The sequence below is a fragment of the Anopheles ziemanni genome, chromosome 2 (genome assembly GCF_943734765.1).
Source record: "Anopheles ziemanni chromosome 2, idAnoZiCoDA_A2_x.2, whole genome shotgun sequence".
Taxonomy (NCBI): domain Eukaryota; kingdom Metazoa; phylum Arthropoda; class Insecta; order Diptera; family Culicidae; genus Anopheles; species Anopheles ziemanni.
The window spans coordinates 79,658,879-79,678,763 of record NC_080705.1 but is presented as its reverse complement, the minus strand read 5'-3'; the positions used below and the strand labels follow the sequence as shown (position 1 = coordinate 79,678,763).

General features: G+C 45.3%; 1 protein-coding gene across 1 annotated transcript; it reads left to right on the top strand.

Annotated features, from left to right (window-relative positions):
* Positions 1 to 10,274: 10,274 nt before the first annotated feature.
* LOC131288834 (pre-mRNA-processing factor 6) lies at positions 10,275 to 13,538 on the top strand. Its single transcript, XM_058318015.1, has 5 exons — positions 10,275 to 10,403; positions 10,484 to 10,543; positions 10,619 to 12,920; positions 13,030 to 13,140; positions 13,223 to 13,538. Exons 1-5 carry the CDS (start codon positions 10,306 to 10,308, stop codon positions 13,445 to 13,447), a joined length of 2,796 nt encoding a protein of 931 aa, XP_058173998.1. The 5' UTR covers positions 10,275 to 10,305; the 3' UTR covers positions 13,448 to 13,538.
* Positions 13,539 to 19,885: the final 6,347 nt, after the last annotated feature.

Below are 19,885 nucleotides of genomic sequence, written 5' to 3'. Positions count from 1 at the left end.
AACAACAATCACTTTCACATACGTAATATACGATGAAATCTTAAGTGGTGTATCTTAGTGATGCACGCTTGAAGAAACTAAAAAATTCTATTTTAAAATCACTCAATATGACAACTGATAATTAATACAAATTAATATGTTCGAAAAAGTTCGGAAAAGTCGTCTTTAAATAGAAAACAATGGTTTGATTACGGTACACAAGACTACACACAAGACTGAGCGGAAAGCGATTACCTATACGACGAGACTGCACATTGTAGACCGAATAATTTGAATGAAAAGTTCCCAAATATCTTTCTTGCCTATACCCCCATAATCGTAAAACCATACGGTTTTTGCCTACGAAGGAAGTGAATAGCAACTGACCTAAACTAATTTGTAGAGAGAATGATAATTTTTCCATACACTCGTCACTCTACACATTATGTTATGTTGTATATGTGGCGTGCAGAAATTTACCATGATAAGAATGCCCAAATTGAGGTACCAGAAGAAAAAAAAAGGAATAACACAGAGTTAACACAGTTTAAATTTATGGGTATGTAGAGTGGTTAGGAACTTTTGTTCTTGATTTTGAACGGTTCCTTTCGCTCTTCAATCGTAGCCTTTTATTCCATGCTTTTCGTATGTTGGCAGTTTTTTTATACAAATAATAATGTAAAGATTAGGCAATAATGGTGTTGAAAATTTTAAAGGGCCATTCATAGTTATTATTCCTATACTATGATAGCTATTTGTGCTGGACATTGCAACTCCATTTAAAGCTAAAAGTTGAGGAAAGTAGAAAACAAATCGGTCATCATACCAGTGCATTACTTTTCGTTTAAGTTACCCATCATTTTGCACGCAAATATTCCTACCAACTGCTCGATTATTCTAGAAACTGAGTGAATTTTTCAATTTTCAGCTCCATAACGAACCATGGGATCCTTGCAATTCCGAGCCGCATGGTGCACCACATTTATACATCAATACAATGGTGGGAACATGTTACTCAACACCCTTATGTGTGTTTGTATGCTACAATATGTAGTTCCGATCGTGCAAGGCTGGAATCTCTCGTTCTCCACTTATAAATGGCTAGACCTTTAGGGAGGCTATGAGAGACCATTCGATCCCTGCAGGAAAAAGGGGTCCACATACGATCGTACACACCGATATGGGCAGTAAAAAAAGGTACCGGAAAAAATGGGGGCAGTTTCTTTCCGTCGTAAAATGGATAAATCTGCCCGGCACTCTCAGTGTACTTTTCCCTAATTAGATTAGTGTTAGCCTGCGAGCCAAGTGGATGACGATTGAGCCCCGGGAGATCACCGGGATCCGATCGGAAGGCGTTGATACGAATAGATGAGTCGTCGTAATTAGCCATAAGTGTTTTACTACTAAGTAGTTTGGTCGCAATTACATGTGCTTGATGTAACATTACAATCTTCAATCGGTAAAAATTCAATCAGCCAAGTTCCGTCCTAACTTGGAGTCTATCGATGCAATTCTGAAATTTTTCAATCCATAACTTTCAACAGAGATAAGAGAATTGTCTGTATTAGCTGGGCAATATCAGTAAAAGGCTGAAATGTCCTTAAATGAATGCGCGATTCTATTTACTCAGACACTCGTCCATATTATTAAAATGAATTTATTTCCATGAGATTAGTCATATAAAAATAAATTATATCGTAAGAAATATCGTCAGACGAAATATTTTAGAAAACAAAAATCCACAAAAACCCGAACCTCCAATTTGTACACTTTTCCGTCCAATTTTACGAGATCCATTTAAGTTAAAAACAACAAAATTATTCACAAATGAGATTACACTACTAGCAATCAAAATCGACAACGAAATCAATGGAGGTTTCCTGAGTTATAGCCTACATTACACCGTATCAGCTTCACTGTCAATCACGCATTGTCAATTTATTTTACAACTCGGTTGGAGATAAAATTGAAAGCGAAATTGGTTGCCATCCGACTGGTCCATTCAAGCGCCGTCTTATCTCCGTGTCTTTATCGAAGTTATCGGGTTATCGGACGCCAAAACCAACCTCAATTAGGCAACCTTGCGCAACTCAAAATTCTCATGACAACACACACACACAGAGGAAGGGGATTCGGAAGCACCGTTTAGGAAGCTTCTGAAAAGCGACAGTAATTGGTCATTATCGTTAAACGGTCCAGAGTTGATCTGAGGTTTGAAAAAGGGTAAGTAACATTGGGTATTCCCTTGGACAGAAAAATGTGATCGTGCGTGCGGTAAGCTGAAAAATGTGAACCCGAGAGAACACCCGCCCCTGTCTGGCAAAACAAGCTGCGAGAGGTCAGATGGTGGAAAAGTGCATAACTGCACGCAGTTCGTTCCCACTCTCTCTGCTGGAACAGGTTAACAACACCACGGATGTGAGGCATTTTCATTCGGACGCGATCAGTTACAGCAAGTCTGGAACGCTGGTACTATGTTCAGCGCTGTGTACTTCCGACGATGCACCGGAAGTATCCGGGCTTACGAAAGCGCAGTCCCAACTCGGACAATGTAGATTATTCCGAGGGTCAGACAGAGCATGCAACGAGCAGCGCGGCTTGGACCACACGAACAACGAACGATAATAGCCTCAGCACCTCCCCCGTGGAGTATCGATCAACATCGATCTATCAGGTGGGCTGAGATCCGAGACACCGGTGGCTTCCAGTTGGGCTCAGCTAATAATGCTATGCAGGGGCTAACGAGCGGACGGGCGCTTTGTTTCCGAACGAACCGACTCTATCTTGTACAGCTTCCGAGACGCGCTCCGGAGGAAGCTAACAACGATTAGTACCCGATCGCCACGGTTGAAGAGAGTGCCGGGTTCCGAGTTGTCTGGGACGTGCGTGTAAAGATGACCTTCCAAGGTACATCATCTCGCTGGCTTCGTTCGTTTCCTCGTGCTGGAAGAAACCTACAGGAGCTCGTTATTCCTAAGACCTGTGCCTTGACTGGCAAATGTCTGGTTGACGCACTGACCTTACAAGATATGTCGACAAGTGGCCCTGTTCAGCAGAGTCGGGACTTTTTTTTTGCTCCTCCAGTAGAAGCAATTAATGCCAACCTTTTCCCCAGCGAAAGATCAACGGATCAGTTTAGTGGAATTCTCCAACTGATCGCACGCCCACCTGAGCAGATAGATTCCAGGTGACAGCAGACTCATATGTCTGCGCCGTGCCACTGCCGCCATTTCCATTGCATCACTTTTCTAGGGACGCGGTGTCGCGTTGCATGAGTTGGGCGTTGGGGAATCCATCAGACACTCCCCGTGTTTGTGATCAAGAGGTTCCGATGAATCAGAACGCTCGGCGTGGAATCGCGATGCATTAAGTCCGTACACATTCTTCCAACTTCCAACCAATTTCTAACGACCATCGAACGAAGCTGTCGGTACAGGCGGGATTTTCCATCCACGTTGCCGAGTCGACATACCGAAGACCAACGTCGCCCAAACTTTCCGACAGACTTCCACGCCGGGGGAAATTATTCATTCGATTTGCATAAACCGTCTCGGTGGGGGTGTTTATTGCCAGACGAGCAGAAACCGTGTGGCCGCGAAGAAAAATGTAGTACTGTATCCGACCAGGAGTTTGCCACAGGGAACCTGTTTTCGTGCATGAAGCACGTGGTGATCTTTTCCAAAAATGCAGATTAACGACGCTGCTCGATGGAGAGTTGTCATCGACATTTAATCAACACAAGGGGGAATCCAAAGGCACCAATTTGTAGTAAGTGTATGCCAAACACTTTTTATTGATTATTTGCAAAATTTGTATCATGTCCCACAATCTTTGCTTCAAGTGTTTCCATCTTTAAAACACATGAAATAAAGTTAACTTTCTCAATAATAATAAAACCATTACGTCCAATTGAGCTTAGAAACATTAAGTATATTTTTTTTATTGGAGATCTCAAGTTTCTTAAACGTTTGTACTTCCTTCGTGCTTTGTGCATTCAATTATCCTCTTACAATTTCTCAACACACAACCTCTACTTTGACTATTTGCATTCCGAGTTTTAAATGTTTCACCAAAGTTGCATAGTTTTCTAGCAGCTTCTAAATTCTATTTTACTTGTAGGATTTTTTTTACTGTTCAAAATCAACTCTGTAAAATTACATGTTGTTTTTCGCAAATGTTAGATATCAATCAAAGATATCAAATAAGGAAAAGCAAATCCATCTTTTGTTGATAGTAAAAAACTTTTAATGCTTTCAAATATACAGTTGTTTACCTGGGCGTTTCAACTGTTCACTTCCCAGTGGAAGATTCCTCGGTCGTGTTAAAGCTCAATCAATATCCACCCTACCTCCACGTTCCCCATCGCGCTGCGTCCATTGATTAAAACGCGAAAAGCATCGAGCATCGTCTATTTCCCATGCCACCACCGACTCCAAAGCGCCATACTACACGGCGTGGAAAGCTGTGTTGTTTTGTACAGCACTGAATGAAAAAACTTCAACCGGCAGTTTTCCTCAACTTTTCCCCGTTCGACAAACGATCAATGGAGAGAACCCGAACCGATAGTTACCGGGGCCGCCCGGCTCGCCGTCTGGTACACTGTCGGTAGCTGGAACGGCTGGCAACAGGCAACACCAAGCCAGCTGTATGATCGCGCAGCGCTCGCGATTCGTGTTCACACAAGTGCCAGTTCAATTATGCAAATCGCTCCCATCTCCTCCCACACACCCGTCATATTTGCGATATAAGAAATCTTAAAGATTAGTAGAAAAAAACTATCTTATCTTCCAACCGGCGAGCGAAAGCGCTCAAACGAGTCTTTCCTATTGTTGCTTCCTGGGGCGGCACTCATTCACCAACTTATGGCGATCATCCTCCCCGACAGGCGCGTCGAAAGTCGCACGAGCCGGCGACGTCGAACACCTGGGGTGTTAGGACCGGAGTGTACTAAACAAAAGTACAAAACACAACATAGGTGCCAAAGGTAATCTCTAGTAGGACCTCCTCGAACGGCGAGGCATTATATTCCGATCGATTGCCTAACGTGGGAGACGCACGCCGATCCCTATCGGTCTATGATGCTGATGATCGGGTCCGATTCCAATTAGATTTGATTTACCGCCAACGATTAAACGTTGGTGCATAAAAACAAAACAATTTGTTGAGCGATTTCCCTCGAGGAAAGAGTTGAGAATATAACGGCTATATTATAATTAATTTGCAAAATTAAATCATGCACAAAAGAAGCGTAAATTACGGTACAGATTTAAAGGGGGTTTATATACTGGAAAATTCCAGTTAGTCATCTGGCAGTCTCTGGCCAAAGTACAATGGTATGCAAAGCACCATCAGTCAGCAATGGCGCTGAGAACAAACACTGAGCAGACACTGATAATGTAGCTATCTTATCACGCAGCTGCTGCACCTGGATACGGGACACCTCTTTAAGACGATTATTAATCGTAGACATTTTTGTGTTGTGTTTGCAACTTTTTTTTTCTCTTTTAATGGACCCACCGCTGTTGTTGTTGTTCGAAACAGGATTGCAAACCAGCCCCGGTTAGTGAGAGTGAACATCCGTTGTTTCGCTGAAGAATCATAACGATCGGCATCCCTTCAATTCCTGACCAAGATCGATCTCTGCTCCGAGCGATGACATATCTCGTAGATCACATTCGGAGGCGAGGGATTTTCAATGAGATTGTACAATTAAACACATATTTACGACCCACGATTGGCGTGACTTATGTGGCCAACTGTACGCTCGGCTCAACTCACCCGTCTTCCTGCGGTCGTTTTAGCGAGCGTCTTTAAACGCCACCTTATTAGATTAATTTGTAAGTCGAAGATCCATCAGCTGATGCGATGCCGGTTTTACGTCTCATTATTTCGCATCTTTATTGGCCACCAATCTCCGGCTCCATCGTGGGAGGCTGCTTATCGTGCAAGTCCGCCAAACCGGCCAGCCGGGCGGGGGAAACGTTTACTTGCACTCGAAACGTCCTCGCAGCTTGGTAGCAGAACTGCGGATGCAACCATTCATTGATTCAACGGCTTTTTCGCTCGCTGCTAATACATTAATGAATGAAGCTCGCGTACACGGTAGAATTTGCGCGCCCTCAACGGTAAAACGATGGCATTATGTCATACCGTTCGATTCCTCTCGAGAAGTGATTTGAATATCGAATACACTCAATTGAACAATAAAATTGTACGATAATTAACTTTCCAAGTGTACAAACCTCGACAAAACTGGGGTGGGAGAACATTAAGTGATCGGAGGCGTAACGAAACGGTTGGAGGTTTTTCTTTATCACACATTCCGAGTTGCAACGACGGTCAAGTAAAGTAAAGGGCTGTAGCGAATCGATTATTATCGATCAAAATGACTAAGGTTGGAGAAGTCGACGAGGCAAGCTGACAAGCGGCAGTCGGGATCGACCCCAGCTTGGAATGCCTAGACATGCAAGCTCGCATCTACTTATGAACGGAACACAAATAAAAAACAAACCCGCACATTACATCGAAGATTGTAATGAGTGGGAAGGAAAACGACAAATCTTCATCAATCGTGCCAGTCGCCTGTTACGAGCTCGGCCGGGTTCCAACTGGTAGAACCACGGAACGGCGAGAAACCAGATATCACACTAGCTGATGTTGTAGAGCTATGTCTGGTTGCCCACTTTTGTTTCATCTATAATTTTCGAATTAAGAAGCAAACGGCGAACGAGACTACCTCACTTTAATTGTACTTATTCGTTAAGTGATCGATAGTCCACGTGGGCCACAAATTTAATTAATTACATTTGAACATGCTTTTGAATACTATTGCAGGTAGAAATAAATCAACTCTCACAACGAATGTGTGACCAACAGCTGAATCACTGATAACCGTTTTATTGTAGCAAAGATCACCTCATAACGGCTTGTCAAGAGAAAATCACAAGATTGCGGAAGCAGACAGCGTATGTTCATCATTCAACATTCTACTCTAGAAGCGTTCAAAAACAGAGTAATAGAAGCAACAATAAACTGTGTAAAGAGTTCCAAGGCACGTGTTGGCTTTGGAAAGTTTCAGACGGGATGGATTGATGGGTTTAAAAATGTGCAAGTTGTCCACGCGCTCGCGAACCGGTTCGGGAAAGTTGTTGGTGATTTGGTTAACGTCTTCGGCCAGAACTTCTATCAAGGATCGGCGGTGTACGTACCGAGTGGGGGAAATGGTAAAAATAGAACATCATTGAGCCGGCATGCCAAAAACGGTTCCGAGTTAGTCACTTGCACTTCGCGAGCCCTGAGGTCGGGAAAATTACTATGCAGCGCTGGTACGCCCAGGTTTTACGAAATGAAAGCAAAAACTAAACACACCCGTCTGCTTACCTTGGAGTATGTTGCACCGACTCAGGGTCACTCCACTGAAGTCCATGTCCACGCCGAGAGGTGCAAGCCCGAGAACGTTCCGACTTCCCGTTTCCTGCCGTTGGGTTGGAAAATATGGTTCACCACACGGCGTCACATTCGAGCGGTATGCAATTAGAGGATTTTAGTGCTATTATTCTTATCATCCGGTAATCTGGTTGGGAACGGTTGGTGATTTGTTACTTCAAGCTTTATGTGGAAAAAAATAAATTATCCAATGTTTCAATGCTTTTCACACGCAAGGATAAAGGGCTCCTTGGATCCCTGGTGAATTTCTGTTGGGTGTTCGAAACCGAAAGGATACTTTCCGACGCGAAAAATTACTCATACTCGGTCCACTTCGGTTTGGGGTAGCGTTTTCACCTCTGCATGTTTTCCAACTGTTTGGCTTGCCTTGGGGTATTTGCAAACGCTTGTCTTCTATTCGAGGGTCAAGTTCAAGGCCCTCAGGCTAAAACCACGACGGATCGTGTAAGAACACGGGGGAAAGAAAGACAGAATTTCCACATCAAAACACACTCACTCACATTCACACAGGCACTGCCGGAAGGCTGATGGGAAACTATCGGCGGTACACTTTCAAACACGGAATTTAACTCGTTCCGAAAAAGAAGGCAAACTAAACGACGGACAAGAGAAAAGTTGTAAACGTCTAGCGCGTATTATTCAGTACTCGTCTACATCGAGCAGCTGTGCGGATTCGGTCCGTCGCCGGCCCTGAAACCATGGCGAGCGAATGCACCAGCCAGGATTACGAGCAGCCCGTGAAATGCCGCATTGGACTGACTTTTCTGCTGTCGGCGGGCGACAGTTTCCCATGCGATGCACTCTAGAAGCACTCACCTAGTCAAAACACGCTACTTGACCGTTGCTCCCGACTTCGTGCTGCGGAACGTTGACGCGCTTTTCTGTTCGCTTTCCCTGTGCACAGGCGGGCGGAAAATGAGTTCACCAACGCACACCCACATACATACGGCTGTGCGGCACGAGCTCAACTAACGATTCGCCGGGTTTGACGGAGAGTTTCCCCGAATCGGCGCCGCGAAAGGATCGGAGAACGTATTGGGGTGAGTTTTCCCGTCAAAAATTTTCCGCTCGCGAATTTTCGCGCGAGCGATGGCTGCTGAGCTCCGCTTCGTGAAATCTGTAAACAAAGATGAAATCGTCATCGTCGTCGTCGGGAAGGGCTACTTTGTACAGGCAATCAAAATAAAAGAAGGTTCCCCGAAATCAATCGGCGCTTCGGAGAAGAAGCGTGACTTCACACGTGCTCCGGTTGGTTCAACATTGTCTTCCATGTGTTGCAGTGGGAAAGCCGTACCAGCCGGAGTCATCGTGCAAGTGCAAGGTCAATAGGAATCAACGACAGCGCGCGCAGCAGCCCGTTGGTGAAGGGTTTGCTTGACGCGCGCTATTATTGGTTTATGAGGTTAGTGCGGCGAGCCTGGATCCGTAGTCAATTTAACATTTTTTACTGGCCGTATTGCACTTAATTGCTTATATTCTGCATTCGATTGCGGATTGCGATAGGAAAGTTATTAGCGATGATTAAATATTAACTGTCAGTTACCGGTGTGACCGACACGTGGTTGGCGGTGTGGAACGAAATTATTGAATAATCAATCTTATTTTCTTGATTTAACCACAGGCGTTAAGAATGGGAATATTTTGCTTTTCGGATATGTTAGGAGATTTAATGTAATAAGTTTTTCTAAATGATTTGTTTGTTACTAAGTTCGTTAGTAACTTACATGATTTTAAATTTAGCGATGCGTATTAGTCGAAGTTTCCTAAAATGAATATTATGCACAATATTACAAAACCGTCCTTTTATTTAATTTAAAAAAACACAAATGAAAAATTTCAATGTGATATATTTCTTTGTAGCATCCCAGCCAGCAATATCTGTCAATTTTTGGAGACGGTCCGCAATCGGGTCTAACGGAAGCACGAAAGACCGTCAATCCAAGCCGATGGGTGCACGCACACATGTAAACACCTGCTTCACGCACACATAAGCAGTAGAGGCAGCCATTTTTTTATTTTATTATTATTCAATTTATGTCAATAATAAATTCATAATTTCAATCCACATATTCGTTTATTTCAATAAATATACATTGAATTTCAAATAACAACAATTACAATTACAATATTACTATTCGTTACGGTAACAATACGTTTACACTTAAGATGTCCATCCTGTCTCCGTGTAAAATCCGGGAGATGCCTTTTCCATCGACTGTACCGCTCTGCGTCCGGATCAGCTTAGCGTCAGAATGCCGGGAAGATTCGGGGTATGACTTCTTGGCTGCATCTGTTGAGAGGCCTCTTGCTCAGCACAGCGCCAGAATGCTGGGATATGTGGTACAGACGATGCATTCTCTATCGGCTGCAGCGGTTGAGAATCATCCGGGACAGCACAGCGCCAAAGAACAGCTACCGGCAGCTGCCTTCCAAAACACAAACAGCAAACGCGGCTGTTTTATCATTATTTCATCTGTTTCACATATATAACACTACTGATCACGAAAAGAACACTAAATCACATATTTAAAATTGAAATTATTCACAACGCAAAGGTGGGCAAATATGGCGTCTCGTGTAATACCCATATCGAAAGCTCCTCTTGCACTGAATTCATCGCCGTCCCATGCACACATTCAAACATCGACAGTCCGCTTGCGGCGGGGATTTTCCTTCTACTCGCCCTCGCCTATGTTTTTGACAGATATTGCTGGCTGGGATGTCATATTTCAACTGGTTGTCAATGCATCGTTTCCTGAAGGGCGTCCTGTCAAATGCGTACAGCTTTGTTTACGCGGAAAAAACATCAAACAAACATTGGGCTGTGAAAACATTTTCATTGATTTTGGAGTGCAAATTATCACTGTATTTCAGCACAGAATGGCGCATATACCAGCGGCCTCGTTGGGCAACAAGAACAAGAAACATTTTCTTGGAGTGCCGGCACCGTTAGGCTACGTAGCTGGTGTTGGTCGAGGGTAAGTGAAACCGGCTAGGATTCTTCGCATAAGATTGTGAAACAACTTCAATTAATTTGTTTATTTTCATATCTTTACAGTGCAACTGGGTTCACCACTCGTTCGGATATCGGACCTGCTCGTGATGCCAATGATGTTTCGTATGTATTCCGGGATGGGTGTAAGAAGTCTCCTTCATGTGCTAATATCCTTTTGTTTGGCTTCTTCCGTTCCAGGGATGATCGGCACGCGCCTCCGGCAGCAAAGCGCAAGAAAAAAGAGGAAGAAGAAGAGGATGATGAAGATTTGAACGATTCCAACTACGACGAATTCAGCGGCTACAGTGGTTCGCTGTTCTCGAAAGATCCGTACGACAAGGATGATGCGGAAGCGGACGCCATCTACGAGAGCATCGACAAGCGCATGGACGAGAAGCGCAAGGAGTATCGCGAGAAACGGCTCAAGGAAGATCTCGAGCGTTATCGTCAGGAGCGACCGAAAATTCAACAGCAGTTTTCTGACCTGAAGCGAAACTTGATCGCCGTTTCGGAGGACGAGTGGGCCAACCTGCCGGAGGTGGGCGACAGTCGCAACAAGAAGCAGCGCAATCCGAGGGCCGAAAAGTTTACCCCACTACCGGACAGTGTGTTATCGCGTAATCTCGGTGGTGAGGCACAGTCCGCGATCGATGGACGTTCCGGATTGGCCTCGATGATACCGGGCGTGGCCACGCCGGGCATGTTGACACCGAGCGGCGATTTGGATCTGCGCAAGATCGGACAGGCCCGAAATACGCTCATGAACGTGAAACTGTCGCAGGTGTCCGATTCCGTCGCCGGCCAAACCGTGGTCGATCCGAAGGGCTACCTGACCGACCTGCAGAGTATGATCCCTACCTACGGTGGGGATATTAACGACATCAAAAAGGCACGCATGCTGCTGAAAAGTGTACGTGAAACGAATCCGTACCATCCACCGGCCTGGATCGCTTCGGCCCGTTTGGAGGAGGTCACGGGCAAGCTTCAAATGGCACGCAATCTGATTATGCGTGGCTGTGAACAAAACCCGCAAAGCGAGGACTTGTGGCTCGAGGCGGCCCGACTTCAGCCACCCGATACGGCCAAGGGAGTGATCGCTCAGGCGGCCCGACGCATCCCGACGTCGGTACGTATCTGGATCAAGGCGGCCGATCTCGAGACGGAACCGAAAGCGAAAAGACGTGTGTTCCGCAAGGCTCTCGAGCACATTCCCAACTCGGTGCGCCTGTGGAAGGCGGCGGTAGAGATGGAGAACCCGGAGGATGCGAAAATTTTACTCTCCCGTGCCGTGGAGTGCTGTGGCACCAGCGTGGAGCTTTGGTTGGCCCTGGCCCGCCTGGAAACGTACGAAAATGCACGAAAGGTGCTCAATAAGGCCCGCGAGAAGATCCCGACCGATCGACAGATTTGGACGACCGCCGCCAAGCTGGAGGAAGCGAACGGGAACATTCACATGGTGGAGAAGATCATCGATCGTGCTCTCTCGTCGTTGAGCGCAAACGGGGTCGAAATTAACCGCGACCAGTGGCTTCAGGAGGCGGTCGAGGCGGAAAAATCGGGCGCCATCAAGTGCTGCCAAGCGATCGTACGGGCCGTGATCGCGATCGGCATCGACGAGGAAGATCGCAAGCAGACGTGGATCGATGACGCGGAAAACTGCGCCAAGGAGGGTGCGTACGAGTGCGCCCGTGCCGTGTACGGCTACGCGTTGAGTGAGTTCCCGTCAAAGAAGAGCATCTGGTTGCGGGCAGCATATTTCGAGAAGAATCACGGTACACGCGAGAGCCTCGAGGCGTTGCTGCAGAAGGCCGTCGCCCACTGTCCGCAGTCGGAAGTGCTCTGGCTTATGGGAGCCAAGTCGAAGTGGTTGGCCGGTGACGTTCCCGCCGCCCGTGGCATCCTTTCACTTGCGTTCCAGGCCAACCCGAACTCCGAAGACATCTGGTTGGCGGCGGTTAAGTTGGAGTCGGAAAATGCCGAATACGAACGCGCCCGCCGTCTGCTGGCGAAGGCACGAGCATCCGCACCGACACCGCGTGTCATGATGAAATCGGCCAAGCTCGAGTGGGCCCTCGACAATCTGGAGGAGGCACTGAAGCTCCTCGACGACGCGGTTAAAGTGTTCCCCGACTTTGCCAAACTGTGGATGATGAAGGGGCAGATCGAGGAGCAGAAGGCGCTGCTAGAAAAGGCGGCCGAATCGTACAATGCCGGATTGAAGCGCTGCCCGAATTCTATTCCCCTTTGGCTGTTGCTGGCGGCGCTTGAGGAGAAGCGAAACCTTCTTACCAAAGCGCGTTCCGTGCTCGAGCGGGGACGGTTGAAGAATGCGAAAAATCCTTTCCTCTGGCTGGCGGCAATCCGGATCGAGATACGGGCCGGTATGAAGGATATGGCCCATACGCTGATGGCCCGTGCGATACAAGATTGTCCGAACGCCGGTGAACTTTGGGCGGAGTCGATCTTCCTCGAGGCGAGACCGCAAAGGAAGACAAAATCGGTATGTTTCGATGCTTTGCTCTGGGACGACTAATGCCAACAATCGATAGAGAGTTTCCTTTGCATAAAAAATGTTTAAAAATGGCCATTATTTTTATTCCACTGTATAGGTTGATGCCCTCAAAAAGTGCGAGCACGACCCACACGTACTGCTGGCCGTTTCAAAGCTGTTTTGGAGTGAGCGAAAGCTACAGAAATGTCGCGATTGGTTCAACAGGACGGTACGTTACCCATTAAACTATAAACTTTAATCAATTAACTGACCATATGTTTTTCCTCTCCATCACCCTCTTCCCGTGGTAGATAAAAATTGATCCAGATTTTGGTGACGCTTGGGCCAACTTTTACAAGTTCGAACTACAACACGGTACCGAGCAGCAGCAGAAGGAACTGATCGAACGGTGCAACGCGGCCGAACCAAAGCACGGCGAAGAGTGGTGCAAGGTCAGCAAGGACATCGCCAACTGGTGCTTCAAGACGGAGGACGTCCTGAAGGCGGTCGTGCGCAATCTGCCCACACCGATCTAAACAAATCGTATTCAGTTTCGATGTGGAGAACTGGAACGAATGTTATTTAAGCAGCACATAACCAATAAAGTCTACGTTCTGGAACACATTTTGAACCCATAAGAAAGATATGTTTGATAATCTAAAATAATATTATTATTCTCCGTTCAGTATCGCATTAACCATGGCACGACAGAATAAAAGTTCAGTAAAGAAACGTTACCCATCAAGCCTGGCAATCATTTCAACGTCATATGGGTCGTCACGGGGGCAACCGAGTTCCAATTCGATTAGTGTTTGAAATTCATTTTCACCCATTTTGCCCCTCGAGCGACGACAAGGGAAAAACTTTCCTACCGGTATAAATAGTTCCGCTGTGTGCTTCGGTGGTCACAGCTCCCAGAGGTTCCTGCCGGTGACGGGAAATTAATCATCGCACTCCACTCCATCGAACGCTTTCGAGAGAAGGTCAGCGGAAATGTTAGTTTCATCAAAGCTTCGACCAAATGAAAAATGGGTGGTTCGTGCCGGCCGCGCGTTGACATGGGACATTATTTTTGTGGTCTCGCCGGTCTTGATTCTATGCTATTCATCGAAACTTTAGTTCTGGTTATCTTTTCAGAAGTTCGGTCGGAATGGTTAGATATGAATGGATCTGATATGAAGGTCAACTATCAACTTTTTTTTTGTGCGAAGCACTGTTGGGAAAATCATCATTTTTAAATCCTAATCTAAATTTAATATATTTCCGTACACATTGAAAATGTAAAATTATTCTTTAATGGAAAAGAGAGGAAGAGTAGAGAAAGGGAAATGAGTCGACGAGGACCATCGTTAAACTTCACAAAGAAAACTTATTAAAAAGTAGCTTGAAAGGATTGTCTAAGGGTAAAAAAACCATAATTTGCTCGTTACTCGTAATGCAAAGAAAGTGAACAAAGCTTTCGTTCACTTTTAGTGGGAAAATTCTTTTAAAAAAAAACAGCACACATTTAAATGTAACAAAGAATGGACGAAACAAGCGCCCAAGTCGTACAATGTTTCCCTCCGAGGGGATAGACACATTGAAAAGAAAATCCATTCTCCTGTCCAGGCGCTTCACAGGACACTTTTCCGAGCATAATCTATTTATATTGGCCGTTCTCTTTCCCTCTCTCATCAATTTTCCGGCACGATTTCTCGACCACGGGCAAGACACTGCGACTAAGAGATGATTGTTATTCAATCACCACTTATTTACACTTTCAATTGGCCATTGGACCACCACGGCTCGGCTCGGACAGGGAAGCGAAGCAAAACGTGCCCACGTGCATCCGATGCACTCGATTCCCTGGCATACCAGACGACGAGACATTCTGGGATCGAAACGTGCTTAGCCTCAGATGGTTCTCCGGGGGGGGGCGAGCGTTTAAGTGATTCGTTTTCATGCGTGACCCGGCGGTCAGTGGAAATCGTTACGGTCAATATTTATGGAACCATTTTCCTGCGACGCTAACGACACAGAAAACGATAGTTAAAGGTGAAAAATCATTGGTTTTCTCGTTGGATCATTTGAAAGATGATTAATTTGTACTATGTATGATGGGGAGCTTAATAAATTTATTTTACTTGCATTTAAAAATGTTAAACAAAGCTAAAGTACTAACTTTCAGGCTCAACGATTGATGCACGATCACAACGTGACTAAGCTGACTTTCGAAAGAGTCGCTAACGGACGGGTGTTAGTAGTTACGCTAGACAACATCCTTCTCATCTAACCGGCCCATGTTTGCATCAAACTAGCGACACAACTTTTTTCCTCGCATTTTCCCGCTTTCCCAACTTCCCTCAGGCGTAATTGTTGCCGGACAACGTCGTTCCTTAGCCCGACATGGCTCGTCCATTTTCCTGCGCCATTTGCGCCTCGGGGCCCAAATAAAAAACGTGGCGGGACGAAGAAATAGTAAAACGGAACCCTCACTTCATTCGAACTGGGCTGGGCACGCTGCGAGGATTGCGTCCGGTGTGTTTGATGGATAAATATTTACCACCGTCGGGTGTATTAGTTTTGCTTGGGAGTAGGAAAAACTGTCCGGCCGAAAAAAAAACGAGTCAATGGTCGGTTCTTGGAGGGTAATGCAATTTTCAGGATTGTTTTATATTTCGAAAAGACTTAATTAATTCCATGGAAAATCGACACAACGTTGTTGGATGTATTTTAAAAAAGAAACAAACCGTTGATTAATGATTTTGTGAAGCCATTCTGACCCGATAAAATGTTTACTCGTCTAGTGTATCAGTGTTCGCTTTTCCATTCGCATCTTATCAGGCTAATGATGACGGGAAACTTCTGCCCATTCCGTAACGCTAAAAGCAACAATGAAACAAGGTATCTCAGCCTGTTCACTCTTCAGCGTTCACCGACTCTTGCCAACGTGTAGCAAACAGAGATTATTATGAGGGGGTTTCGTAAATATTTGACCGAGTTTTCTTTCCCTCCGGGGGGAGGGCACCAGTTCCTGAGATTAATTACATCACCACCCGTTGATACCAATCAATGCCGGACGAGTTTTCAACCTCGGGTCTCCCGATTTTCGTCGGCGCCGGAAGTGGAAAAGTTGAGGCAATTGTGCTACCATTAAATCCGGCCGCCTAAGCGGTGGAAACGTAAATAGATAAAGCATAACGGGATTAGGTAGATTAAGTTTAAACTTTTGACGGCGAAAGGCATACTCCTTACTGAGTAGGCTTTTACTTAACGTTTCCTGTGGTTGGAACTAACATTTGTGAGCTCATATTACCATGGCAACGAAATGAAACATTTCACTTTTATTTGGTACGGGGCTTTAACTTACAGGTACTAAATACAGAAGGCGTTGGACAGCTTGTCACTCGAAAAGAACCGGAAGAGATATCCTTATTTTCTGTAAATAAACGGGGAAAATCCTTCTCTCCAATACCTGTTCAATTAAATATCCATCTTTACACACCGTATACAAAACTTTTCGGACGTACTTCAATCATTGGCAACACGTAACACAAAGTTAAAACATGTAACGAATTTTGACATACCGGTTTCTGGGGTCGTTTTATTTGAAACCCATGCGGACAATTCTTGTACGCTCTTCATAAACTGCTCTTTCATCACGAATCGCGGGCGGTTTCGTTTGCATTTTGCTTGCCTTTTGCCTAAACAACAACGCATCCTGTTTGCGGGACCGGAAGTTTGCACCCGAGCGCCACGTTGAAGTCCTGCACGTGTTCCGGATGTTTCCAACACTGATACATTTATGCATTATGCGAACTCAACAGACAGAGAACATTCATGAGGGCCTGTGTTGGGTGTGCTTTCTTTTTGAGTTTTCCCTTTTTTCTCACACTGTTAATGTTCGTTTTCTTTTGCCAGGATAAGACTGAGCCCGGGTTGATGGATGGATTCCCAATGGCCATAAGCCGAACAATCGTACCTTATATGTTTTTTTATATTTTATTAAAGGTAAAGGCAAGAATGAAATTCAGACGATAAACTAACTTAGCGTGTATACACGAAAACGTCCGAAAGATACTCGAATGATGTCCGGGTCTAATGAAATAAGGATGCCAATCAAAAGAATACTGAATAGATTTTCTCCCGCCCACACGGACGATCACGAACGGGTCCGGTCGTTCGGGCCGGGGTTGCCTTAGCTGGAAAAATTACTTTTTCCTTCGGTTTTGTCCCTCTGACCGGTTGCTCGGAAAAGACGGTACGAGGAAAAATCGATCATGCTTTCGAAAATATAATTAACCGATATCAAATTTTCGCCACGATCGCTAAACGCGATGGACAAAAGCACCGGAACACCGGCAACTGAAGAAGGAGCTTTTAAAAAGGAAAACCGCGTGAACGAACGTAAAAAAACTCCGGACACATTATGCAATTATTCCTCTTCGCTCCTTAAACAAGCGAGAGGATTTTGTTTTTATTACGATCGAAGCAAATAAACGACCTGTTTCTAGCCGACCGGAACGTGTCCTTCCGACAGCGCTCGAAAATTAACTAAACTGATACATCTTGGGAGAAGACACGACCCAGGACAAGAAGATACTCGTTTTTGTGCGTTTTCATCTTTTCTTTTGTGAAGAATCCGTGGGGTCGTCGTATCGAGTGTCGAGTTTTTCCTCCCGTCGTCCGTCGATTATAAAAATACCCATCCAAACATTATTAAATCATACCTCGAACCGTCCGCTCGGGAACCATCGAGCTTGGGACGTGTTTTTGGACGAATGCTGGAAAATTCAATACCCAAGCGCACAAAGTAACAACTAAATGTTGGATTGCGTGTGTGGGGAAGGGCCGGATCCTTGTATACTTTCTCTCTCTCCTTTTCGTCCCTTTTTGCGTTGCTTTTGTGTTGGTCCACGTGCGTTCCATTCGACGGTTATTTAAACGACGAGCGATGTTCTTAATCTTACTTAGGGTACACGGGAGTTGTTGTTGGTGCCAAGTGCTTACTGTTTATTACTACTTACTTCATAGATTGGTGTATTTTGGAGCATGGTGGAGGTTGTTCTTTGCTTGGGAATATTGTAATAAGTATTACGATTATTATTATTATTATTATGTTTTAAACCCACTCTTTCTCTCTCCCTCTCGCTCTCACGTTGGTTTGCCGCCTTTAGCCCGGTTTAGATGATGCCAAAGGTTTCAAAAGAAAACGAACGCCCAACATTGTAATCGATCTTTTGCTTTTATGTGGGGATTTTTTGATGGAAGGTTTTTTTTTATCCTTACCACGACTCTCTGGGGCTTGGGTGTGGGTGTGCTGTTATTTCCTTTGCTTTTTTTTAGTAATCCTGCTTCAATGAGGTAAATTTTGCTTGTGCTGTTTGCTTCTATCATTAACATTGTTTAACAGGGAGGGAGGAGGTGGTTCGGGTGGATCGGCGTAGGTGTTCCCTTTTTTTTCCTTGTGTCGTAGACCAACTCGACGGATCCTATTACTAACAGCTTCCACACATCTTCCTACCCGCGTGTGTGCGCCCGTCCAATCGTTCAATTCTCATCCAATAAGTGGCGTGGTAAAGGCCATGCTCTCCCGTGCGATGGCAGGGTGTGTGCTGGTTTTTATCACACCACCCACGGTTTCTGGAGTTTCTTGTTGTTTCCTCCCCGGGGTGCATGTGGATGGGGGCTAAAAACCGTATTCCTTGGACGGTCTCTGGTACAATCCCTCTGCCCTCCCTTTTGGAGTATGCCCCGCACGGCGCTGTGCCGTTTATAATCCACACGCGACAGCTATACATATAGAAGGACATACATTCATACATAGGCACGCACACATGAAACTGAGCTGGACGAATCCCCAACAACGACCGGAGGCGTCTCTTCTGGCGAAATTTTTTTTCTCCGATTCTGCTTGCTTCTTCACCACCGGGTTGGACAGGTTTTCTATTACAATAAATTTGTATATATATTTCTATTGGAAATTTACGCCAATTTTAACCTCGCAGAAGACCGCAGCAGCAGGTCTGAGCGCGTACGCGTTGGATCATTACCATCATTAACGGGGTTTGCGGAAACCAAGCTGGCTCTACACTATGCTCTAATATGGCCCACCCCCGCCACCAGAATATGCTTTCCCAAAATGCTTTTGTTTTCTCGAAAAATTACTTCAAAAATGTCGTACAAATACAGGCACACACCTCCAATACGTGACGCTGCACTTTGCTCCTGGTTCGTTCGGTCGTTTTCCGTGTGTAACGATAACTTTTAGCTTTTCGCTTTTTTTTCTGTCCCGACAGATTGCTCCTAGTAGAGAAAAATAAAAATTCGCAAGTCCTTTTTTAGAGAAGGGCGGGAGGTTCCATTATCCTTAAATCGATACAAATTGTGTCAGTTGAGTGGCATTTGCGCTCGTTGGCTGTATTGCGTGTTTGCGATCTACTTTTGTCGCTCAATTATCCAGATTTTTAACTCCAGTGAAAAAAAGCCGGCATAACATAAACATTCCATCTCGCCAATCATCCAGCCGAAAAAAGCGGAAACATCTCAATTGATTATTGATTAAATCGAACGTCTAATGGTTTGGAGGGGATGGTGCTGTGACTCTTTTCTTTTCACCCCCCTCAATTCGGTCACTAATTTTTCGTTGTACAGATAAATGGATTATCCACCGGTGCACACACATTTTTTGGCGTGATCCGTTGAACCGTTTCTTCCGAACCCCACAAGCGATTGTCCCCCACCGCCGAGAAACTACGAGGAGAGATAACTTTCATTAGGAAGTTTTCTGACCTAAATAACGACTCAATGAGTGTATGTGTGTGCTTTATTTCCTTTCTTCACCCATTATTGCTGTTGCTGCTGCAGCGAGCAGCGAAGCAGTGAGCAATTAGAAATGAACGCAAGCAAACCTGAACGCCGTTAGCGCGTCAGTCGTCATCAGGAGAGGTGGCAAGGGGGAAAAAAGCTTGTGGGTGGGATATTTTTCGCTAGCG